This window comes from Eschscholzia californica, unplaced genomic scaffold (genome assembly GCF_041429995.1).
Source record: "Eschscholzia californica isolate CP2 unplaced genomic scaffold, dmEscCali1.0.p SCAF_6, whole genome shotgun sequence".
NCBI classification, from domain to species: domain Eukaryota; kingdom Viridiplantae; phylum Streptophyta; class Magnoliopsida; order Ranunculales; family Papaveraceae; genus Eschscholzia; species Eschscholzia californica.
The window spans coordinates 15202684-15225096 of NW_028238483.1; the positions used below are offsets into that span (position 1 = coordinate 15202684).

General features: G+C 35.7%; 2 protein-coding genes across 3 annotated transcripts; both read right to left on the minus strand.

Moving 5' to 3' along the window:
- Positions 1–9614: 9614 nt before the first annotated feature.
- On the minus strand, positions 9615–14472 carry LOC147531933 (uncharacterized). 2 transcript variants are annotated; one of them, XM_086651069.1, is made up of 6 exons: positions 14052–14472; positions 13701–14010; positions 11626–12547; positions 11286–11381; positions 10740–10876; positions 9615–10097 (listed from the first exon to the last, which is right to left on the minus strand). In XM_086651069.1, the coding sequence occupies exons 2-6, from the start codon at positions 13889–13891 to the stop codon at positions 9920–9922; spliced, it is 1524 nt and encodes a 507-aa protein (XP_086507195.1). In that variant the 5' UTR covers positions 13892–14010; positions 14052–14472; the 3' UTR covers positions 9615–9919. The 2 variants fall into 2 exon arrangements, with proteins under 2 accessions (XP_086507195.1, XP_086507194.1); XM_086651068.1 differs by having other exon boundaries at positions 13701–14154.
- Positions 14473–15381: 909 nt separating this feature from the next.
- Positions 15382–19339, minus strand: LOC147531934 (sm-like protein LSM1B). Its single transcript, XM_086651070.1, has 5 exons — positions 18563–19339; positions 17364–17432; positions 17047–17162; positions 16898–16960; positions 15382–15860 (listed from the first exon to the last, which is right to left on the minus strand). The coding sequence occupies exons 1-5, from the start codon at positions 18621–18623 to the stop codon at positions 15783–15785; spliced, it is 387 nt and encodes a 128-aa protein (XP_086507196.1). The 5' UTR covers positions 18624–19339; the 3' UTR covers positions 15382–15782.
- Positions 19340–22413: the final 3074 nt, after the last annotated feature.

Sequence of the window (22413 nt, forward strand, 5' to 3'; positions counted from 1 at the left end):
ATATTTACTGAAGTTGGTTAGTTGTTTCGATTTCCATCTGAGAAGATTCGGTTCGTTTGTCAAGAATGATTTAAAGCGTGTAACTGTTGTTTGTTGAATGACTCAGATTGTTGAGAAGATACTACAATGTACCTGTGTAAAAAAAATAAAGTTCTGGTATAAATAATGTGAAATATTGGATAAATTACGTTGTATACATTTTTTTTGTTGAAATTTAGTCATCGTATTAAGATATTAAAACGTTATTACAATACATGTTAACTAAAAGAGAAGGTACAGTTTTCCAGGTCTTCGTACTGTTCTTTTTTCTTGCCCATTTCGCTAACTTGTCCGTCGGAGAGTTGAATTTTCTGTTCGTTTAATTGAATTGGACCATGTCCAGTCTATTTCTGACTTCCTGAATTCTTTGTATGTGGATTTTGGATTGCCATTGTACTCCATGTCTACTGTTTTGTATATTTCTGATGATGTTTATGTTGTCCCTTTCTATGATGATGGTGCTGTAGTTGTAGGCTTCTGCCCATAAGAGGTCATTGAGGATTGCTATGGCTTCACTTTCCTCACTATTTCTACTCCTTGCGGTGGATGCATGTGCTTCTATGAATTTAGATTCTACATCATGAATGATTAAACTAATTCCCGTATTGGATTGGACATTTGTAAAAGATGCGTCTATGGTTTATTGTTTACCTGAGTGTTATGATTTTTCGGGAAAGTTAATATCATGTTTATTACCTTAATAATAGAGTTAATTTTGTGTTGGAAGCAGTGATCACATCTAGTTTTCCATATGATCCACAGAATTGTAGAGTAGTGTATATCATTTGCCGATTTGCTATGTAGAGATGGAAGATGCCAAGAGAAGATCCAATCTGCCACCCAAGTGATGTTATCAAATATAATATTAAAATAGAACCAAATGTTTTCGGTAGGGGACAGTGAACCAGAGCATGTTCGATAGATTCTATTTCATTGCAATTAGGACAGTTCAAATTGTTATCAATGTATTTTCCAATTCTTTCTCTCACAGGGAGAACCTAGAGCAAATTTTCCATAACAAAAGTTGGATCCTAGGCACTGTGGGGATAGTCCAGATGAATTTCCAGTTAGGGGAAGGGAAATGGGAAGTATGCATACTCATGCATAGGTGTTGGTACATGGATTTAACAGAGTAGTTACCCAATTCGGTAAGGGTCCATTTCATTTGGTTTCTGCCGTCACCATTAATAGGAATAACTTTGATCAGATTTTTCATATTGTTATCAAAAGCGTTAGTAAGAGCTTCATCATTCCAATTATTCGCGATTAGTTGGGACACTGTGGTAAGATTAGATTTGCGGCTATTTCTCGGAGGATTGGGGAGAGTGGGGATCCAATTAGTTGTCCAAATTTTGATCCCTTCTCAAGTGTGGACCTCCCAAGTAGTTAAATCGTCTATTTGATTGAGGTGTTTACTGATGGTATTCCAGTTCCAAGAGTGGTGAGCCTTGGTCGGACCAGATTTCCCCGTTTGAGGGTAATACTTGGCTTTTAAGAATTGAACCCACATGGCATTAGATTTATATTTGAGTCTCCAGGCTAATTTACTTAGCTCGACTTTGTTGTCTAGCTCTGGAAGATGAATACCTAGACCTCCCATACTTTTTGGGAGGCATATAGAAGACCAAGATTTGGTGCAAATACCTTTGGACTTACCCCACCAAAACGACCTTTGAATGGTCGAAATGCTTTTACTTATACCTTTAGGGATGGCAAAGAATTGCATTTGGTATCGGGGTACGACCGCAGTTATTGCCGATATTACAATAGTGCGCCCAGCTTGAGAAAGAAAAGAGTGGTTCCACTTCTCTAATTTAGTTTTTATCTGGTGGAGAATATCATTGAAGACCTTCGTTTTTTGCGCCCCAATGAACAACTGTGCTCCGAGGTATTTGTCCGACGTGGCAGCGTACTTGACTTTTAGGGTGCGCATGATAAGGCGTTTGAATTTCGGGTGTGAGTTTTTGGAGTAGAAGATGTTGGACTTATTATAGTTGATCATCTGACCCGAAGCTTCACAGAATGTATTGAGAATAGTTTTGAAGATGTGGATGTTATCAAGGGAGTTACGGTCGAAGATGATGCAATCATTAACAAAGAGAAGGTGCTATATTACGTTGTATACATGACAAATGATGGTTTCCTCGTAATAAATAACACATAATTTACGAACTTGTTTCATAATTTGTATTTGCTGTGTGGTTATGTATGAGTAAAAACGAAAACAAATGTTGTTGTAATGTTCGTAAACTGTACATAATTTATGAACATGTTTCATAATTTGTAAGGGATGTTTGGTTATTCTTAAGTAAAAACGAAAATTAAATGAGAGAAAGTGATATATACATTATGTATATTAACCCCCAAATCACTCTAAATTGATCCCAGAAAAATATACTTTTTTCAAATCTAAAAGTTAAGTGAGAGAAAGTGACATATACGTTTTGTATATTAATCCGAGAAAATATACTCTTTCCAAATCCGAAAGTTAAGTGAGAGAAAGTTGAGTTGAATAAAAAAAATTACATAGTAAGAGAGAGAAAATTGATTTGCTTTCGAAATTTGTAAAGAAGATAGAGAGAATTGATTTGGAAATAGCCGTTTTAGGAAAGTTTTGATTCGGTTTCAAAATAGATGATAGATGAGAGAGAAAATCTTGTTTAAATTATTTTTTTTCCTTTTTTAAACCCTAAATCACGGTACAATATGTCGTTTGAATTTCGGTCTGGCCCCACTTTAAAAAATCCCGCGAAATTTATTTAGGGACATGGAAGGTATTTTGTCTAATATACTAAGGGTTTTTAGTCCAAGAGCAAAAGCACTAAAAACACATTTTTGGGGAAGATTGGACTCTAAACCCTTTTTGAACATTATTTTGGTTTATATACCCATGACCCTTTTGTAAATTAGCCTAGTCAAGTAAGTTTGTGTGTGCCAACCGTAATAGTCGTTTTGTCCCTAATAATTCTCAAGTAAAGGAGAGGGTAGTTTTTCTTTTTTCAAGAGAGAGAGGGTAGTTGACCCTATAAAAAAGATAGACGTCTTTAATATTCTTTTCATTCTTTTGATCAATCAAAATCTTAGTAGCGTTACTTCTCTTTTTCTTGTGAGTTGTCACTAGTTGTCGCTTTTAATTCGTCTACTTTAATGTGATGTAGCACAACGGGTTATAAGAAATAACTATGATTAACAACTACTAAAAGACAACTCGGTCTCCATTGTCAGACGTGGTTTTTTACTTTCTCGGAGTCCTTATCATCTAAATCATCTGCATCTTGTTTGTCAGCTAGGTTAGCTTGTCTTCATGAAGGGCAAACATTAGAATTACTTTCTCGGAGTCCTTATCATCTAAATCATCTGCATCTTGTTTGTCAGCTAGGTTAGCTTGTCTTCATGAAGGGCAAACATTAGAATAATGCCCAAATTCTTGACATCTATAGCATTCAACTGGGAGGGGTTTTTTATATGGGGTTTCAATAGCTGACTTTACCTCAGAATTTTTAGGTACATCAGATTTTTCGGTTGAATATCTCATAGAATTACCTTTAGGAGAAGAACCACGATAAATAACTCTTGAATCGTTCTTAAATGTTTTTGCCACACTTATACATTCAGAAACAGAGGAATAAGGGCGAAGATTGACAAGGTCCCTTATATCGTTTCCAAGACCATCTTTGAACTTCTCAATTTTCATGGAATCTGAATCCGATAAATTAAGTCAAGTGCTTAGTCGATTGAAGTTTGAAGCATATTCTTCAATTGAGCGATTACCTTGTCGACATTTAAGATAAGCAGAACATAATTGGTTCTCATAATCGGGTGGTAAGAAACGAGCCATCATCAAAGGATTAAGTTCATACCCTGAAGTGATAGGCTCTTCTATTTTTGGATTCTTGTTTCCACCATGTAAGAGCCGTCTTCGATAAATATCCTGTAACACAACGAACTTGATCTGGTCCATAGACTTGCATAACATCAAAAAATATCTCAAGTCTAAAAACGTAGTCCAAAAAGTCTTCAATATTGATTGACCCATCAAATGTAGGTACATCCATATGAACACGATAAAGAGATAATGAAGAACAAGAAGACGACCCACTAGAATTAGAATTGCTCATGTGAGGTGGTAATGCTAACCTTGATTGAAGAAACAGAGGTGATTCATGGAAGGAGAAGGATGGTGGTCGGGTGAGGTTTCGAATAGGTGTGGGGTGGTGGTTATGGTTGAGATTGAATTGTTTAAGATCGGACCTGAAGGGTGGTCGACTAGGTGTCCTAGGGTTTTGGTCTTGGTCTCAGCTAAGGATATGGTTAGGCTCGGTTTGTCGACCAGGTGTTCCAAGGTTTGGGTGAGGGTTTCGATTTTGGTCTTGGTTGGTCACGGTTTTGCATGGGGTTACTAGGGTGGGGTATTGTTGCATAGTAAGGTTTAGGAAAGAGTGATTGATAGGGTTTATGGTTGGTTGGGACATGGAATTTTGGAAAAATTCGGTATTACTAAATAATGGTGGGAACCTAGGATCGTTTATAGGTTGAGTAACACGACTAGCTAAAGGTGGGTGGTCTAGGTTTTCGGTCCTAGAAGGTGAACTAAATTTGTTGATGGTTGGTGGTTGTAAGGGTGAAGAAGATACGGGTGGTTCGAAAGTGGTGGTTCGAGGAATTTATTCCTGAGAAGAACTAGAAGAAGAAGACATACCGTTAAGTTTGGTGTTCATATCTTGAAGTAGCTGTTGCATATCTTCAAACGTTTTGTTGGTTTCTTGGTTTGTCTGAGCAAAGACTTTCTTCAATTTTGTGATAGTTGAAAGTCCATTACGGATGTTCTCCCATTCGGATTCAAAGGTGGGAACTTTTCTTTCAATGGAGTACCACGAGGACTAACCATGGTTCTCTAAAAAAAATTAGGCTCCAGATACCACTTGATGTAGCACCGCGGATTATAAGAAATAACTACGATTAACAACTAATAAAACTAGAATAACTAGGATAAAACTGCAAACAAGACAATTTTCTTATTGATAATAACTGAATGAATCTTTCAACAAAAAAAAACTGAATTAATGAATGAAACAAACATAAGAGACTCCCTTTTATAGGGTTTTTAGACAAACTTAAAATAGACTCGAACTTGGAAAGAAATAAAACCTAAATACTATTTTCTTTATTCTGACATACCTAATCTGATAAACATGGAAATAAAGAGATAACTTCTAAAATAGGTAAAATACTTAATCTACAGGGCTAGCCGAGTGGGTTTCCCTCTCGTGTCCGATAGGCCCACTTAGCCGCTATTCCCAGCTGCATCATAATGTCTTTTAGCTTTAATGTTAGTTTACGCTTCTGAAATGACTATATCAGTTGGTATCTGTTTTTTTGTTGAAAAATATCAGTTGGTATTTAGAGTCATTAAGTTCTTGGCTAATTTTTTAAAAAAAAAATCCAAGAAAAAAAGAATTTCATAGATGAGTTTTATACACAAATTTGGAAGGATTTACCACTCATGTTAGAATTATATTGATAAGGGTTATTTCCCAAATGGCCCCCAACTTTGCGACCAGCTGCCTAGCCCCCTAGATTGGCAAAAATACCCATATGGCCCTCTTTTTAAGATTTCGTTATAACACCGTTAACCAGTCAACATTTCTCTCTCCTCCATCTCATAACCTCTCTCTGCCACCTCATCTTCTAGCCAACTCATCATCTTCTCTGGCGAGAGTCGCCAGCCGACCAATTTTCGGTCGGCGACATCAAACCTAAATTTTTTTTTTTTCTTTTCCTCTCTCTTTAAAATTTTTTTTTTCTTTCTTCTCTCTCTCTAGAACTGTTACTTCTAGAGAAAGAGAGGGGACCTTCAACAGATCTGTTGAAGGTCCCCTCTCTCTCTCGAGAACTGTTAGTTCTAGAGAGAGAGAAGAAAGAAAATTTTTTTTTTTAGAGAGAGGTAGAGAGAATTTTTTTTTAGGTTTGAAGTCGCCGGCCGGCGACTCTCGCCGGAGAAGATGATGAGTTGGCTAGAAGATGAGGTGGCAGAGAGAGGTTATGAGATGGAGGAGAGAGAAATGTTGACTGGTTAACGGTGTTATAACGGAATCTTAAAAAGGGGGTCATATGGGTATTTTTGCTTATCTAGGGGGCTAGGCAGGAAGCTGGTCACAAAGTTGGGGGTCATTTGGGAAATAACCCTATTGATAATACACATCAGTTCATGTCGATTGAAAAGGTAATGAAAAGCTTTACAAAAATTCTCTTTTCAATTCCATGCTAGTTTTTTAGCGATATCTCTAAATAAGATAGAGCTTTAGTTGTTGAAAGCTATCAAGAAAAAGCTACGGAAAGAAAAGACAATACGATGGGGATTTCCAAGACAAAGCTTAGATTGATAGTTTGGGATATAGTGATGTTTATCTTTCTTCCTTTTGATGACTATACGGCTACCGAGGAAATTATATTGAAGAAGAATGATGTCTCGTTCTTTTTGATGGTCAATATATGAACAACTAAATACCTTACGTGGACAATTTTTGGGTCCGTCGCAAGTCAAATATGCTAGACTTAATTGACTTAGATTTAATACGGAGTCAAGTCTATAAGACCTTAAATATCAAAACAATAATTAATCGGGAGACTTTAACCAAATACAAAGAAAATTATAAACCTAATTCTTCTTCTTCTTCTTCTTGTTAATCTTATTTCGTTCAGCCATAAATTTTGAGAGGTTGGGATGCCAACCAACAAGAAGAATGTTGAAGATAGGATTTTTCTTATCCTCTTTTCAATAGGAAGTTTTATAGGCAATGCCAAAACATGTTAAAGGCAATGTACTTTTTACCCAAAACTTGGTCAAAACAAGTTGACCAAGTATGGTTAGAGGCAATGCCAAATTGGAGGGTGTTTGTTACCTACCTCTTCCTTTTTCACTTTTTCCCGCAAATTGTTGCGGTCGGCCGATAATTTCCGCCCGACGGCCTAAAAGGAAAGATTTGTTCATCTTCTTCCTTCTTCTTTTTTCGTATCTTCTACCTCTCCTTCACCTTCCCCCCCCCCCCCCCCCCTCCCCTCCTTCTTCTCCTTTTCTTCCTTCCTCTCATGTCTCTCTTCTCTCTCTTTCTATCGCACGACGAAGGGGAGGAACCCCTTCTCCAGTTTGTTCGGTAATGAGATTGAATACTTAGTGGCTTGATGTGTTTCGGTTTAGTAGACATGCATGATAGAAGAATTGATTGGCAAAGGGCAACCGTTCGATATATGTTGTGCATTTCAGGTACAAAGTGGGTCTTGTTGAAAAGTTCCCTCCTGTCTTCGAGCTAAAAGCTTATCTGGAGGATTCAAAGAAAGCTGATGCTTCTATAATGGAGGATCCAAACAACAGCGGCAAGGCTTCGGTACGCCTTTCTTCTCCATTTCATGATAATTTTCACCTCTTCAGAGGGATGATTAATGGAACTTTAGCTCTTACTCTGATTGGTTCCTACAATTATATTCTTCCTAGACGAGTGCGATAGAAGGACGCGTAAATAGGAAATTAATAGTATACAGAAAATCTGACATCTGCTTATTTTAGAGTTTGATATTTCACGGGGTATCTTCGAATGCCTAATGTGATCTTTTCACAAGAATGCACTTTGAAGAAGAACATGAAGAAGGAAGAAGATGAAGGAAGAAGATGAAGGAAGAAGATGAAAGAAGAAGATAAAGGAAGAAGAAGACGAAGGAAGAAGATGAAGAAGGAAGAATAGAGAAAGAAAAATGAGTTGCCACCGGCGGCTGGTGACAACATAAAGGCAATTAAAGCTATTTGGTCAAACATGCATTGCTTCTTAACACACATTGCTTTTAACTAAATCAGGAGTTGTCTTTATCAAGATTTCCTTTAACAACTTTGGGCATTGCCTATAAAATCTCCTTTTTTCAATTGGTTATGACTTCAATGAAAATAGAACAAGAGATAAAGGACGGAAAATTTTGCAAAAAAACCCCATGATGAACTGGATATCGCCCATGATCGAATACTCCATGAGAAGGCTAAGGGATTGGTGGAATTTGACCGTATCCAGCACCTCCAACATTCTTCTACTGCCTGCTATCTACCCATTGCTCTCTTGGCTGCATCCATTGACCCTACAAATTGACGTTCTTGAATGAAATCGAATCGGCCTCGTTTGATAAATCCGAATTTGTTTCTGATTACTGACATGTTAAAGTCTATCGGTTTTTTCACAATACCAAAATAACAAAAGGGATTTTGCATATCTCAAAAATTTAACAACAAATTAAGAAGAAATTCATCAGTTACTAAACAGTTGTATTAAAAAGAAGAGATTAATGATATGGTTAATGTTGGAGCATCTCCAATGCAACACTCAATCTTAGAAACTCTAAGTGCCACAAATTATTTTTAGAGTTTTTTTCTTAAAAACTCGTGTCAATGCAACACTCTATTTGGATCTCGAAGATGACGTGTCGAGGGTGGAATAGAGATATTTCAAGAGGACACTCTAATTCTAGAGTGTCCTCTTGAGATATCTCTAATTGTCCGACTCATCAATATTTGATTTTCAACCAATAGAAATTGAGTCTTCTATATTTTCTAAATAAGTAATTATTTATTTACAAAAATAACTATGCCACAACCATATGAATCAATAAGACAAGTTTAGAGTTTTGCATTAAAGACACAAAAAATTTAGATACACGAGAAAATTGAGGATCTCTCTTGTCGCCACCTAGGAGTGAGAATCTCAATTGGAACTTGACACATATAATGAATAAAGATTTTTTTAAGTTTTACATTGGAGATGCTCTTAGAGAGATGAAGTTTTCATTAATCAGTAGTGGAAGATAATTGATTTCTCTCTCGAGATATTTATTTGTTGTTAATGAAGAAGGTGCCTAGGGTTTTGGAAGAAGAAAATGGAGGACATACATTAAAGATTCTAATATTTTAAAGGGCACAAGAGAAATATACTACTAGATTGATGTGCCTATAAAATTGTTGTGCATATAAGATTTCTAATTTTATAATTTTTCCACGTAAAATTGTTGTCTACGTACGATATTTGCTTGTTCATATATGATATTTGATTGTTGAGTTTTTTTGTCAAGAGTTATAGAGTTTTTTTCAAGAGTGATGGAGTTCGAGAAGAATCCTTGTTGGTAATGATGATCAAAAGTGTATCCATTATTTTGGCAGGGAACTATGAAATATCAGAGAAGACCATTGGCATGATTCCAGAGGGACCAAATTTTTTTCCTCCTATATTTGTTACAAAGAAGATTCAAATCAATACGTTTTCGTCTTTCAACAAAAAAAAAAAAAAAGATCAATACGTTTTCAAGTTTAAGAAAGCAGGAGTTCTAACATTCTGCAAAGTCCACCTTCACATAACATTCCTCATAATTCATATGCATAACTGGAGGTGGCTAGCTTTAATGAGAAGATGTCACACGTTCTCTTTGTGCTGGTTCGGAACGAGTTTGGCCTCAGTAGGGAAATATGATGGAGACCCACACGACTAAGACGTGATGAGATAATGCAAAAAAAGGCGCAGTCGAACTAATGATATACAGCCATATAAACGACACAGAAAACTCAAATGAATTTTAATTGATATACTATTATACAACGAAATCATGTAATTGTTACAACAAAAGAAAAGGGGAAAAGAGAAGAGAAGAACCAATAAAAAGAACACTACATTAATTGATATGCTAATCAGTTTGAGGTAAAACCGAAAACAAAGATTTAAGAAACGAACAGGTGAAGGGAAAATTTTCTATCATCTTCCCCAAATACATTTCCTGTCTGCAATTTTGATTCTTCTCTGCAACCATATAACATATTTATGTGTGTCGTTAAACACCATTAATTAGATAATACCTACTCTGTTTTCTCTTCTTCATCAGGATCTTCCTTCAACAACCCGTTGTTACTTTGTGATTGCCTTGATTCTACTGAGCTTTTGTGAATATCCTTCGTTAGAACATTTGATGGTTTTATGAGTGTTAGAGTTTGTTCCTTGTCAAACTCTTCACTTGTTTCATCAGAGTATGCATACCTGTCAAATGTACAAATATGTCACATTGAACTCTAGTCAAACAGAAATCTCATTTGAACAAACTTGTTCTCTGTTTTGGGGTTGATATCTCGTCAAGTGTGGGTGGGGCTCGAACAATAACATAATGATGTACTGTTGTAAGCAGGGATGGAACCCTAGTGGGCTAGCCCTCAATGTAGACATGCTTAAGAGGTACAATATTTGTTCAGATTTATAGGTATTAACCAGACGCAATCTTAGCCACTTAGCCACTAAACCAACCTCCATATAAATTGCAGGTTCTTCCCCTTGCTGTCAATTGCAGATTATCGAAAGAAAAAGAAATATTGCATGATGAGGGTGGCTTCAAGGGGCAGAGCTATATAATCTTTTCCAATTTACAATTTTTTTATGCTAAGTGATTTGACAAAAATACTTCCTGATTGAGATAAAATTAAGTGACTATTCATCGAAGATCTGATTGCATTTCAATACAGGATATCCTAAAGCTTATCTAGACCTATCTACAATACTTTATGAACACTGTGTTCTTAAAGAATGATGAGCAAATAACTTTGGAAATGGTAGAAACAACACATGAGTGGAGAAAATAGCAAGCAAGAAACAGTAGCTAAGCTTCTGCATTTGAGAGTTTCTACTTACCGTGTTGAATTCTGAGAAGGTGCCCAAAGAGCACAGATGACGCACAAAATAGAGAATGACAGGACTTGCCAGAAAGCAGGGATGATCCACGCACTCTGCCATCTCTCATTGTACACATCATTTGACTTGAAATACAGCTGCAAAGGGAACATGCAAGTTTATTAGCTAGGGCCTCCCGCTCTCGGCACTTTCATTACACTGTAGTACTGTACATAAACTAATTTAGTCCATTCCCAAGTAATTGGCCAAACAAGTGGCCATGAGCTTTACCTGTCCAAGCTCGGACGGCTTGGCTGATACCCACCTCCGACTTCCTTTTTCTTTTATTCTTTCTTTATTTTATTGGTTATTAAATATTTCTTGCTTAAAAAAAAAAGAAACAACACTCCCATATAAGAAATACTATTTTTATGCGAATTAGTGAAAAAAAAAATGAATGAGCCGCAGGGGCCCTATATTCACTACGCTAGGCTAGCCAAGCCAGGACTGAATCCCGACCGAACAGCTTCACTTTATTAGCAGTATTAAGAACTAAATTGATAATACCTCATAACAGAGCCCACCAACAGATACAAGAACAGCAACCACTAGCATATTTGTGAATTTCCTGTAAATCTCTAACTTAGCCATCATCCGTCTGGCCTGTAGGTCAAATATAAGATATATAAGCAAAAAATAGGTCATGCCATTTCACAGATAAAGTTTATTAGTCCTAAGTCAAAACAAAATCTAATTATAAGGCTCGGTATAGGCATGGATACAACTGTCAGTCACATGAGATGAAAGAAGCTTCAGAACATTCAAATGAAAGGGATTATAGAAGATATATTCTTTGATCCATTATGAAAGTCGGTCAGATGATCTAACTAAAATGATCATTGAGTACCTGGAGCTTGTTGAGGGTGGTGGAGAGAGAAGTAAATATCCAAAGAATGAAAAAAGAATCCAAGATTGCCACAGGAAGAACCAAAAACAGCCTCGCTTTCCCAGAAAGATCACTAATGGTGCCAACATTCTCTACCAGTTCAAGAACCTCAGATGCAAATAAAAATGTTACTCCTAGCATAACCACCTTTGATGTAAGCCCGCCTAACGTGGGCCTAACAACACCATAGCCCATTGAAACCATTAGAATGATCAAACGTGCAACCGTGCGTTTAATTGTACTTAATGTGACAGCCCATACAGTAATTCCAACAGGACGAACTCCTGTCCTATTAAATTCAGCATACTCGAAGTACCACAGTGCCATCTCAAACATACCCAATGAGATCACCAGGGTTATGCAATTTTGTAACTGAAGTATTTCTTTCCAATGTCGTGCATACTGAGTAAACCAGAAAATCCCAAGTACCACAAACGCAAAAGACATAAGCCCAAAAAAGTTCATAAGCGGGGCCATTCTTCCAGGAAGATATCCTGTAGGGTTTTTCCATATAGTCTTCCCCTCTATTACTAATTCATCAAGATTTGGCTCGCAATGAATGAAATACAGGTTATACATTCCTGTTTCAGTAATCTTTATGGTTTTAGATGGCAATGTCGCCACAAGATCATCCCCATCAAAGTGGACGCCAAAAACTCGGGGCCAGTTAGGATTCTTGGTGGATGGACGAAAGATAACTTCTCCTTGAACACAGACTCCAAGCTTTGCTAAATCTGAAGTGCAGCAAACAGCTCTTTGCCCTCCATAAGCTGAACCTCCAATTGTTTCTCGATCATCCACCTCGAAAACAATGGCTTGAATCAACCCCAACCCAGTGCTCAAATTACCAGCTTTTGGCCTTCGAAAGGAAATCTTGTCAAAACTAGTTCACACAAATAAGCAAAAGATCAGATGCGCATTAAATCCCAACAACCACAGCCTATACAATAACTTTGAACACATGCATGGTGTTGTTACACAAAACTTGACATTAGGTGAAACGTTACCTAGAACGCCGATCTCTCAGTTATATGGTATGGGTACCGGTAAGCAATACGCTACCATGTGAGTAACCAGTATGCTAGGGGTATACCTCTTCAGTACCCTCTTCTTTTTTATTCTAGTACATTTCTTACTATTTTCCTAGACAAAACATACTCCCTATGCATATATAACAGATACACTTATCCACAGACTTTCTATCTCCATAAAACGTAAAATTTTAACTAGTTAACTACAAATATTATAGTTGACCAGTCAAATAGATGAAAATAGATTTTTACAAAGAATTTGGTTACATACTCAAGGTTGAAGTTTCCATTATGCCGAATGTGGGATAGCATATATGTTAACATCGCTTACAAATACGAGGTATACTATCTGGTAAAATTGCTTAAAATGTACAAGTTATGAAAGTTACTTTTTTCAGCTTGATACAACATTTCACATTTTAGCTCGTCAATACCCACATTCAACAATGCAAGTTTGCACCCTGCTACCTTTAATAAGAGTCTTTTGCTATAGTTGTTTATATGGACGTGTAAAGTTTACTAGAACTCCTAAATGAAAAGAAGATAATGACCAGAACATTTTACCTATACTTACATTACTTGGAATTGGGGTAGTGGGTGAGGGAATGAAATGAACCATGTTTGGGACATCAACTTTCTCATGCTATACAAATAAATCAGTTGGCAGCTACGTCCATGACCGACAATTACAAGTATCTTATCTTCGTTTCCCAACTCATTTTTTCCACTTTATATTCCACCAATTCAATATCTTTCTTCCTGTTTGGTTTCCACTTCTACTTAAATATGTTGGTTAATTTGGTTTTCATAACAAGTTCTTTTCCCAGTCAGATCCAGTAAGTTATACTAATAAGTTAGTTAAGAGATCTAACATACTGATCCCATAACAATAAAACTCGCCCAATTTTAAGCAAAAGCAACAAAATTGACCAACTAAAAAACCCTAATTTACAAAATCGAAAACAGAAAATAATAAGAAAGAAAATAAAAGAGCTAAAATTTTACCGTATAAAGCTTAAACTTTGGTTTTTGTGTAGAAGAGAAGAGTAAAGACCTTCACTACCACCATGAAAGATAAATGCATTTCCCTTGCTGATGAATTTCTGGTTTGAGTAATCGTGAACAGATGCCTCAGTAGAGAGAAAATATAGAACGATGAGGAATAAAGTTGATGAAAAGAACTGAGTCCACACCATTTTACAGAGAAGAAGAAGAAGAAGGTCCAGTTTTTAGAGAGAGAGAAAGTGATCCCTCTTGAGAGAAATGGATCTGCACTGGTATTTTAGTGGGAGGAAGTTTGTGAGTGACGACAACCCTTTTTATTACCTTAACAAAAAAAAAAAAAAAAAAGACAACCCTTTTTATTTTTTTAAGCTTCAGTATTCTTCTTACGGTTGACTGACTGGGGTTTTGAGTGAACAAAATTGGTTGGTCTAATATGTTTGGAAATACAAATTGGGGGGCTTTCAAAATTTTTGATTGAAAATATTTTTTCACTTACGTTGTTGCCCGAAATGATCAACTGCAACATTACATTGTCGACGACCCTTCACAAAAAAAAAATGTAGATCTTCATTCTCTTCTCTCTTCCCATCACCACCGTTTATCATTCTCCTCTGCTCTTCTCCTCCATCCTGTTCATTCTCTCTCTTTCTTCTGGTGAGAGAGAATGGTCGAAGGTGGTGGTTGGAGGAGAGAAGAAAGATGTGAGATTTTTTAAGGGTCGTTGGCAGACTACTAGATTGAAGAGAAAAGAGAAGTAGAGATTTATTTGGGGAAGACGAAAACAATTTGTATCTAAATTTTGTACCTTGAGAAAAAAACATGTCTCTATCAAGATATGGGATTACAATTGTGCTTAATTAATACTTACTTTTTCTCTAGCTTCATACTTCCAATTGTACTTGATTAATACTTACTCCCTCTAGCTTCATACTTCGAATTCTGACATGTTTCCTCATTTGGAAATAAAAGCAGTCTCCACCATAGTCAAACTTCGAAAAAACCTTGTCTTTTAGTGAATTTCACGTCATTATGTCATCCTCTAAGTCATCCTTTAAGTAACTCTAGCATCTCCCATACTTCCCCTCTAGCTTCATACTTTCGCTCCGTCTTCATCTACAACTTCGCTTTCCCTCTAGCTTCATACTTTCGCCCCGTCTTCATCTACGACTTACATATACCTCCCCCAGTTTCTTTCAAGAACTAATCACTCGTTCTCTCAACAAAAAAAAAACCACTGGTCAAAATTTCTTTTCCTTCCATAAGGGCTCTCTCATACCTAGTGAAGGTTGGCCAAGGTACCTTCCAGTTTTCATCGTGCCAACCCTAAAGGCCTTCTACTCTCAAGAGAGTTGGGGGACAGAAAATTATAAATAAAAACTAAGATGAATCAATTATTTTGGCAGCCTATGCCTGAAAGGCACACTCCGTATGCCAGATATATTCATATCATTCGTTTTTAAGCCATAGAATTGAACCAAACAAAACCTTCCAACACTAATCAAGCTCCACTATTTTTCCTCTGTACAAAATCGGTCAGTAGTCAATCTGAAAGCCATGGATCAGGCCACCACCAGGCACCAACTATAGTAAACTACCAAGTCACCATTAGAAGGAACAGGAAAAGATGAGTTTAGATTTCTAGCATCAAGAAACAAAGCCGTCGAAAAAACCCCATAAGAAATAAAAGACGAATCCAACAAATATTGCAAGTTTGATAAAATTTAAAAAGGAATCATCTTCCGTAACAAAAGCATACCAAAAGTATATACTAACCATAGCTCAGTCACTACCTCCATATTCCCTAATTTCCTAATTCAGATCCAAATGCCACTTAAAAAGGAGCTTATTTAATAGGTTTCAGTTTGGGGTAGCTTAAGAAAACTGAGTAGTAAACCACGTACACACTCACTCGCAAAGACGACGAAGCAAAAGAAACCACCTCTGTCAGAGTCCCTAATCTGATCTCTCCCCAGAAACAACAAAAAACCCGCGATAATATTTGCGGATACCATCATTAGATTAATCACCAAATAAGAAAAATGTATTGGTGGAGGTTGTTGTTGTTGAGGAAAATCTTCAAGATCAATCCATATCTAGGAACTCCATTCTCTTTCTCATGGAACCTTTCAGTTCTGTAGCATCCTTTTCTGCTTTTTGTGCCTGCGTTTTATTCAAGGTAATTGTGCTTGCATTAGATAAAAGGATAATGTACCAAATAAAAAATTTGTTAACAATAACCAAATAGCAACTGAATGAAATTAAAAAAAAAAAACGGGAAACAAGTCCGACAACTAATTACTAAGTTGAAGTGAAGTTGGGTATGATACTCAGGCCTAGCTCGGCACGAATTTCACTCTCTGCTAAGTATATAAATATCTTTTCTGATATAAACTTACGCTACATAGATATCATATCTCTTGTATGTACAAAATTAAATATAGAGTATGCTTTCAGTCACTATCACTTTAAAGTTTATGTAGATGTACAAAAATAAAATATATGCTTTCATAAATAAGGGAGAACTCAACCGACTCGGGATCACAAACCATACTGCAGAGAGTAGAATCCATGTGACAACTACACCCATAGCAACATAGCATAAGAAAATAATGGGTTCTCCTTATTAAGCTCCTAAAAAATGAATTATCTTTTCTGGATACTAATAGAGGAAGACGTGTTTTGTTGGATTAGTAGGATGAAAATTTCTAAGCATACTCCAAAACTACATCTAGTCTGAACTTTGTAGCTACTTTTATCCCAAAATTGAATCTGTGCAAGGGGGTTTGTTGCTTAAAACAGAAAAACAAAGTCCGGCAAAATGATTTCAAAGTAGATAGAAGAGGGCCTGTTTAGTTTGTAGTCCAGCTGATCTCCAATCCTAACCTTTTCAGAATATCTATTATACGAAAGGTCTCTTGCAGTGCATTCTCCAGACATGTCTCGAGCAAATAAAGAAAAAAAACACGCAAACAGAGATCTATCTACCACTCTTATACAGAAACAGTCAAATAAACTAAAAAAAAAAACTTTGGATGAATCAATTCACAACAGATAAATCTGGGGAAAGACAGCCGTTTTGTCCCATATCCTCACTAATCTTTCACGTTCATACTCTCGTTGCACTACAATATAGCCATGTACATGCTTAAGGAATCAAGATAAATACTTTACTCTTTTATTCTACAGATAGCACTTACCCGTTTTATCTCTGCAACTGAAACACGAGTCATGTGCTGGGGAAGCTCCTCTTTCTGTAGATCCTGTCAAGTTACAAAGAAATTTTATGAAATTAGCCCAATATAGCTTATGCAGCACTCGTAGATAAATTAACAGGCAATAAGAATACCAGTTCACCGATTAAGACAACATTCTCCCCTCGGATAACATATAAGCCCAAGAGAATGTCACAGTACAGATCTCCCACAATCACTCGCTCGCATGCACCTTCTAGAACAGCATTTGCTGAGTAAAGAAAACCTGATTAAGCAAACTGATGTCTTTTTCGAAAGGGACAAAAGTTCTAAAACAAATGTCCTCGTATGTTTACAAAAAGTTCACTTTTTCTTTCCTTTACAGAGTAACAAAACTTTGTCAGACTTCTACGGTCTTGGTTCATCAAAATTGTGTACATGAAACGAGAAATAATAGAGAAGAGATTCTCACCAAATTGATCAAAAGACCGAAGAATACCCATGAGTTTTCGACCATCGCGCAGCAAGACAAGAAGTTTTTCTGTCAACCAAATAGATGTGTCAAGGACAAAAGATTGGTAAACCAACTGCAGTATCTTGAACAGTTTCAAATTCAAATTTAGTTGAAACACAACCACACATTTAATTCTACCGTAAGAAATACTATGGCGCGCACCAACATCACCAAACTTTTAATAATTTACTCAAGTGTTTCATTATCCATTTTCTTTTTCTCATAATCGATTAACAAACCAAAATAGAAAATGACATTGCATATTAAGACAGGAATTGTTTACTCCTCCGTAGTAAACCAAATGTAGAGAATAAGATAATGATGCAATAGATGTTCGTAGTGTAAAACTGACATCAAACAAACACTGTAACTTCAAGTCAAAAAGAAGTCCGCAAATCTGATGGAAGTCCAATGCATTCTACATCGATATGAATCAGCAAGTAAAACACTAACAAAAATGATACTGTGCCTGAAAAAATGGTCCAAAATTCGAGGTGAATGGACGGATCCTACCTCTTGTTTCTCTCTTGATTGGGCAAAATCCAATTATCCACCTCAGACTTCGGCCCACTTTTTCAACAGACTATCACTGTTGAAAACTGATTGATCAGTTAATCTCACAGAATAAGTAGCCTTTTGTTGAAAATATTTTTGTCTTTACTCTATAGAGACTTAAAATGGAAGAACTTTTTCACTCACTTGGCCAGTTTAGAGCTCTGGCAATGAAACTGAGGATCATGTGCCAATAATGACCTAACATATTAGCATTTCGACTGCATTTATTTTATGGAAAGCGTAATACTTCAATTAATGGCAGTGCAGCTAAATGCATTTGCTTTGACAGAGAATGTCTTTAACAGAGAAAAACTAGGGTTCCTGAAAGTCCAAACACCATAAACAGAACTTCAAGGAATTAGAATAAATGGTTTTGATATATTAACATTGGGAACTGGGAAGATTGACAATCCAATCTTACCCATGGGTTAGTATAAAGGCATTCAATTTCACTTCCCAATTTACTCATCATAGGACAATTAGTATAAAATGTTTTAAGTAAGCAACTAAATCTACCCAAAATTGAAAAAATAACAAGAACAGTTTGAATTTTTTGTCAGAGTTAAACCAAACCCTAACATAAATTTAGAGAGAGAACTTACTGTCAAGATAACTTGCAAGAGAAGTAGAAAGAAAAACATCTTCAAGCCCTGCCCACGACATCGCTATATGAATAACCCAAAACCGTAACAAATAGCATGGGCAGCTTGGTTTCTCTCTCTCTAAGTTCTTTTACCAGTCGCTACCAACTATGAATCGAAGGAAAACCGAACTAATCTCTTCAGAAATACGAAAAAGAAAGTAATTTCCGTAAGATACAGATCTGAACGCTTAATTTGCCCAATTACCAAACCCTAGTAGAAAAAGGGTAGTCTGGGTTGGAGTTTGACTAATCGAAAATCAAAATAACCAGAAAACCAGGGTTAACAATTTAGATCAAAGAAATTGATAATCAGATTGAGCAGAGAGGAAGGAAATCTCCTTGGAGGAGAAGAAGGTATTTTTAGGGTTAGGGATAAGACTTCTTAATCGCTTGGGGAAGACCGTAGAAATTCCTATTTGGAAACATATCTCGTATTCTCCTCCAAACAGTCCGAAGTGATACAATTACTTAGGGGTCCGTTTGTTATGTAAGAAAATGAAGTGGGAAAATCAATTTTCATAAAAGAAAACGATTTTCCGCTCTTTGGTTGGCCACTTTACGTGTGAATCAATTTCGTTCGGAAAACAAAGTGTGAAAATTGACACAATTTTTTTTACCATAAAACTTATTTCTCACGTACAATTCCTAACGATGGTATGTCTATGTCAGGATTCAGAGGTCGTGGGTTCAACCCACATTGCTGCCAGTTTTTAACTTGCTTGTATTACGAATCAAATATTCTAGTGACTTATAATTTGTTCTGTTTTTGTAAGGGTCCACGGGTTTTACGAATCAAATATTCTAGTGACTTATAATGTATTATGTATGACACATATATAAAAAATGAAATAAAATATGAAACTTTAACAATAAATAACACGTTATTTATGAAACAAAAAAAAATCAATACAAGGTTTGAAAGTACGTTTTTACGCCTCGAGGAGGTCTTCTTTCACAAGGCGAGGCAGTGCCTCGAGCCTCGATGCGTAAAATAACGAAAAAAAGAACTGCTAAAGATAATGACATCAACTATGTAAAAATATATCACAACAAGATTTTGTACTTAAATACCATAAACTTAATTAAAACTTGAAAATAGTAAAACTAGAAAGACAAAGAAATAGAGAGACAAACAATTCCTTTATTATGCAACTGGAAAAGTAAAAGAAGAACAAGAAGCAAACAATTAAAAACTAGACAGAGAATTAGTACATGTAGTAGGCTAGCGACACTAAAAATAGAGGAAGAGATAGAAGATGGTACATGTAGCAGGCTAGCAGCAGTAAAAGTAGAAAAAGTCAGGGACTCAAAATTGTAGAGGGGGAAACACTTGCCAAAAAGTAGAAGAGATAGAAGATGACTAAAGAAGTAGAGAGAGTCTGACTTGTAGCAGCAAGCCATCAACCAAAAAGAAAAGTAGAAGAAAATGACTAAAAATAATGCCTTTTTTCTGACCTAAAAAAATGTACGTCTTGAGGCGTCTTCGGACCGCCTCGAACCTTGAATCAATAAACAGAAAAATACTGTAACTTTGACATTTAAATATACTTTAACTATACTAAATGTGTTTTGCTGTAGAAATATACGTAATTGATACTAAATAACGTGTATATTGCGAAACAGATAGTAAGTTCGAAATCAATCGAAAAAATCTGAGAAAAAAAGAATGAGAATTATGAGGATTGGTTCTCAAAAGTGAGATTTTTCTTATATAAAATGTTATAATAGGTATAATGATTAAATAGAAATGATAGAGATCTGATTTTTCTATAGAGATGGGTCAATTTAGACTAAATATCCATTATAATTATTATTTTGGCTTAAAATCCTATATAATATTAGGGTGGACTAAATATGTGTTTAGGTGTAGATTTTTGGACTAGGAACCGAAAATTTCTTTTTATAACGTGATTCCAATGGAAAATTGTCCTGAGATGATTTCTTAAGAGCACTAATTCGCGAGGTAGAACTTAATTGATAACATGTCTCGACTATTATCACTAACATTCATTACTTTTTCTTTGATCATCTAAGAACCTAATTACTTAGTTGTAATACTTCTTGCGTATCAAAAAAACTTGAAAAATAATTGAAGCGATCAATTAGAATTATCATACAAGTTTGGTTTCGTCAAAAATTAATAATTTTGAAACTTTTATTTATTGATATATAAAGTACTCCTTTTTAGTTTATGTTATCATACAAGAGGGCTTCTTGCAAAGTAACCGGGCCCCCAAATTCTAAGTCACAGCTCAGTCTTCTTCTTCCATGTTTCTCCTTTGATTCCTCTTCTTGTTCTCTAAATCTTCTTCTTCGAATCATCTTCTTCTTTAGTTTATGTTATCATACAAGAGGGCTTCTTGCAAAGTTTGGCACCGGGCCCCCAAATTCTAAGCCACAGCTCAGTCTTCTTCTTCAATGTTTCTCCTTTGATTCCTCTTCTTGTTCTCTAAATCTCCTTTATTGATATATAAAGTACTCCTTTTTTAGTTTATGTTATCATACAAGAGGGCTTCTTGCAAAGTTTGGCATCAGACTCCCAAATTCTAAGCCACAGCTCAGTCTTCTTCTTCAATGTTTCTCCTTTGATTCCTCTTCTTGTTCTCTAAATCTTCTTCTTCGAATTATCTTCTTCTTCGAATTATCTTCTTCTTGGTCGAAACATCTTCTTTTGACAATCACCCGAAACCTGATATCTGAGCTCTAACGACGAATCCTTTTCAGATTTAAGCAACGATGTGAAATTTCTAGTAGTACCGAGGGCATTTAACAAAGCGTGATGGAAGATTTCTCTGTACTTGGTGACTCAATTTTCTTCTATTTCATCTAACAGAAACGATTTTTATGTGGTTGATGACTCGATTAGTTTTACTAGAGGAGTTGGGTGATGAGGAGATGATTTATGGGGTTTTAACTAAACAGCTGGGTTTGTAACTTTACATGGACTTGGAATAGCAGCGGCATTGGAAATCTTTTGAAGCAAAAACTCGCATCAAAAGGAGTTGGGTGATCAGTAAGAAAGAAAAGAAAAAGTGACACGAAACCAAAACGACATCATTCTCACTCTTGATTATTTTCACTCTCTAGTCCTGAGATTCAACTAATAGGAAATTTTACTTAAAACTACATCACATTAATTCTTTATAGTTGATGATGTTATTATGGATTTATTTCTCCGTAGTTTTAATCGATCATGGTGTTTTTCCATCTAATTGTATACCATTGAATTGATGAAGAAGAAACTTTTCAGATTTCATAAAGAAACTTAAGTTTTTTTTTCTCGATTTGCAACTTTTGGAAATCAAGTTTGGAAAAGTTGCAAATCGAGTTTGCAAAATTTGAACCCGAGATTACATTCTGTAAAACTTGCAAATCTAATTTGCAATTTACATTTTGCGAACACCAGTTCGCAATTTACATTTTGCAAACCCAATTTGCAGAAAAACAAGAAAAACTACGTTTTTTTAATTACTTTTCCGAAAAAAATGTATTGAACGTGGATGTTGTTAGAAAGCTAATGAAAGATCCTTTCTAAATATATAAATTTCATAAAAATCTGACATTTTAAGAAAAAGTTATATAGATTTAAAGTTTAAAAAAATAAAAGAATTAGTTACACAAAATGACAAAAAGGTACTTTAGTCTTTGTATATTTTTTTACCTAAATAATAATTATGAAATATTTTATGTTTTTCTACTCATTTTCAATATCATTTTGACCTGGATAATTTGGAGAAATAAAGAAATTTTCCGGAGTACAATGTTTTGGGTGGAAATAATTTGTTATGAAATTTTTTGTTTCCTGCAAAC

Coding starts and splice junctions, on each gene's coding strand:
- LOC147531933 (XM_086651069.1), bottom strand. CDS start 13,891: ATGGTGTGGACTCAGTTCTTTTCATCAACTTTATTCCTCATCGTTCTA. Junction 12,548..13,700: donor CAAAGTTTAAGCTTTATACG/GTAAAATTTTAG, acceptor TGTGTGAACTAG/TTTTGACAAGATTTCCTTTC. Junction 10,098..10,739: donor CCTTCTCAGAATTCAACACG/GTAAGTAGAAAC, acceptor TACATTTGACAG/GTATGCATACTCTGATGAAA.
- LOC147531934 (XM_086651070.1), bottom strand. CDS start 18,623: ATGTCGTGGGCAGGGCTTGAAGATGTTTTTCTTTCTACTTCTCTTGCA. Junction 17,163..17,363: donor TCGGTCTTTTGATCAATTTG/GTGAGAATCTCT, acceptor TTCTTTACTCAG/CAAATGCTGTTCTAGAAGGT. Junction 16,961..17,046: donor TTGTCTTAATCGGTGAACTG/GTATTCTTATTG, acceptor GTAACTTGACAG/GATCTACAGAAAGAGGAGCT.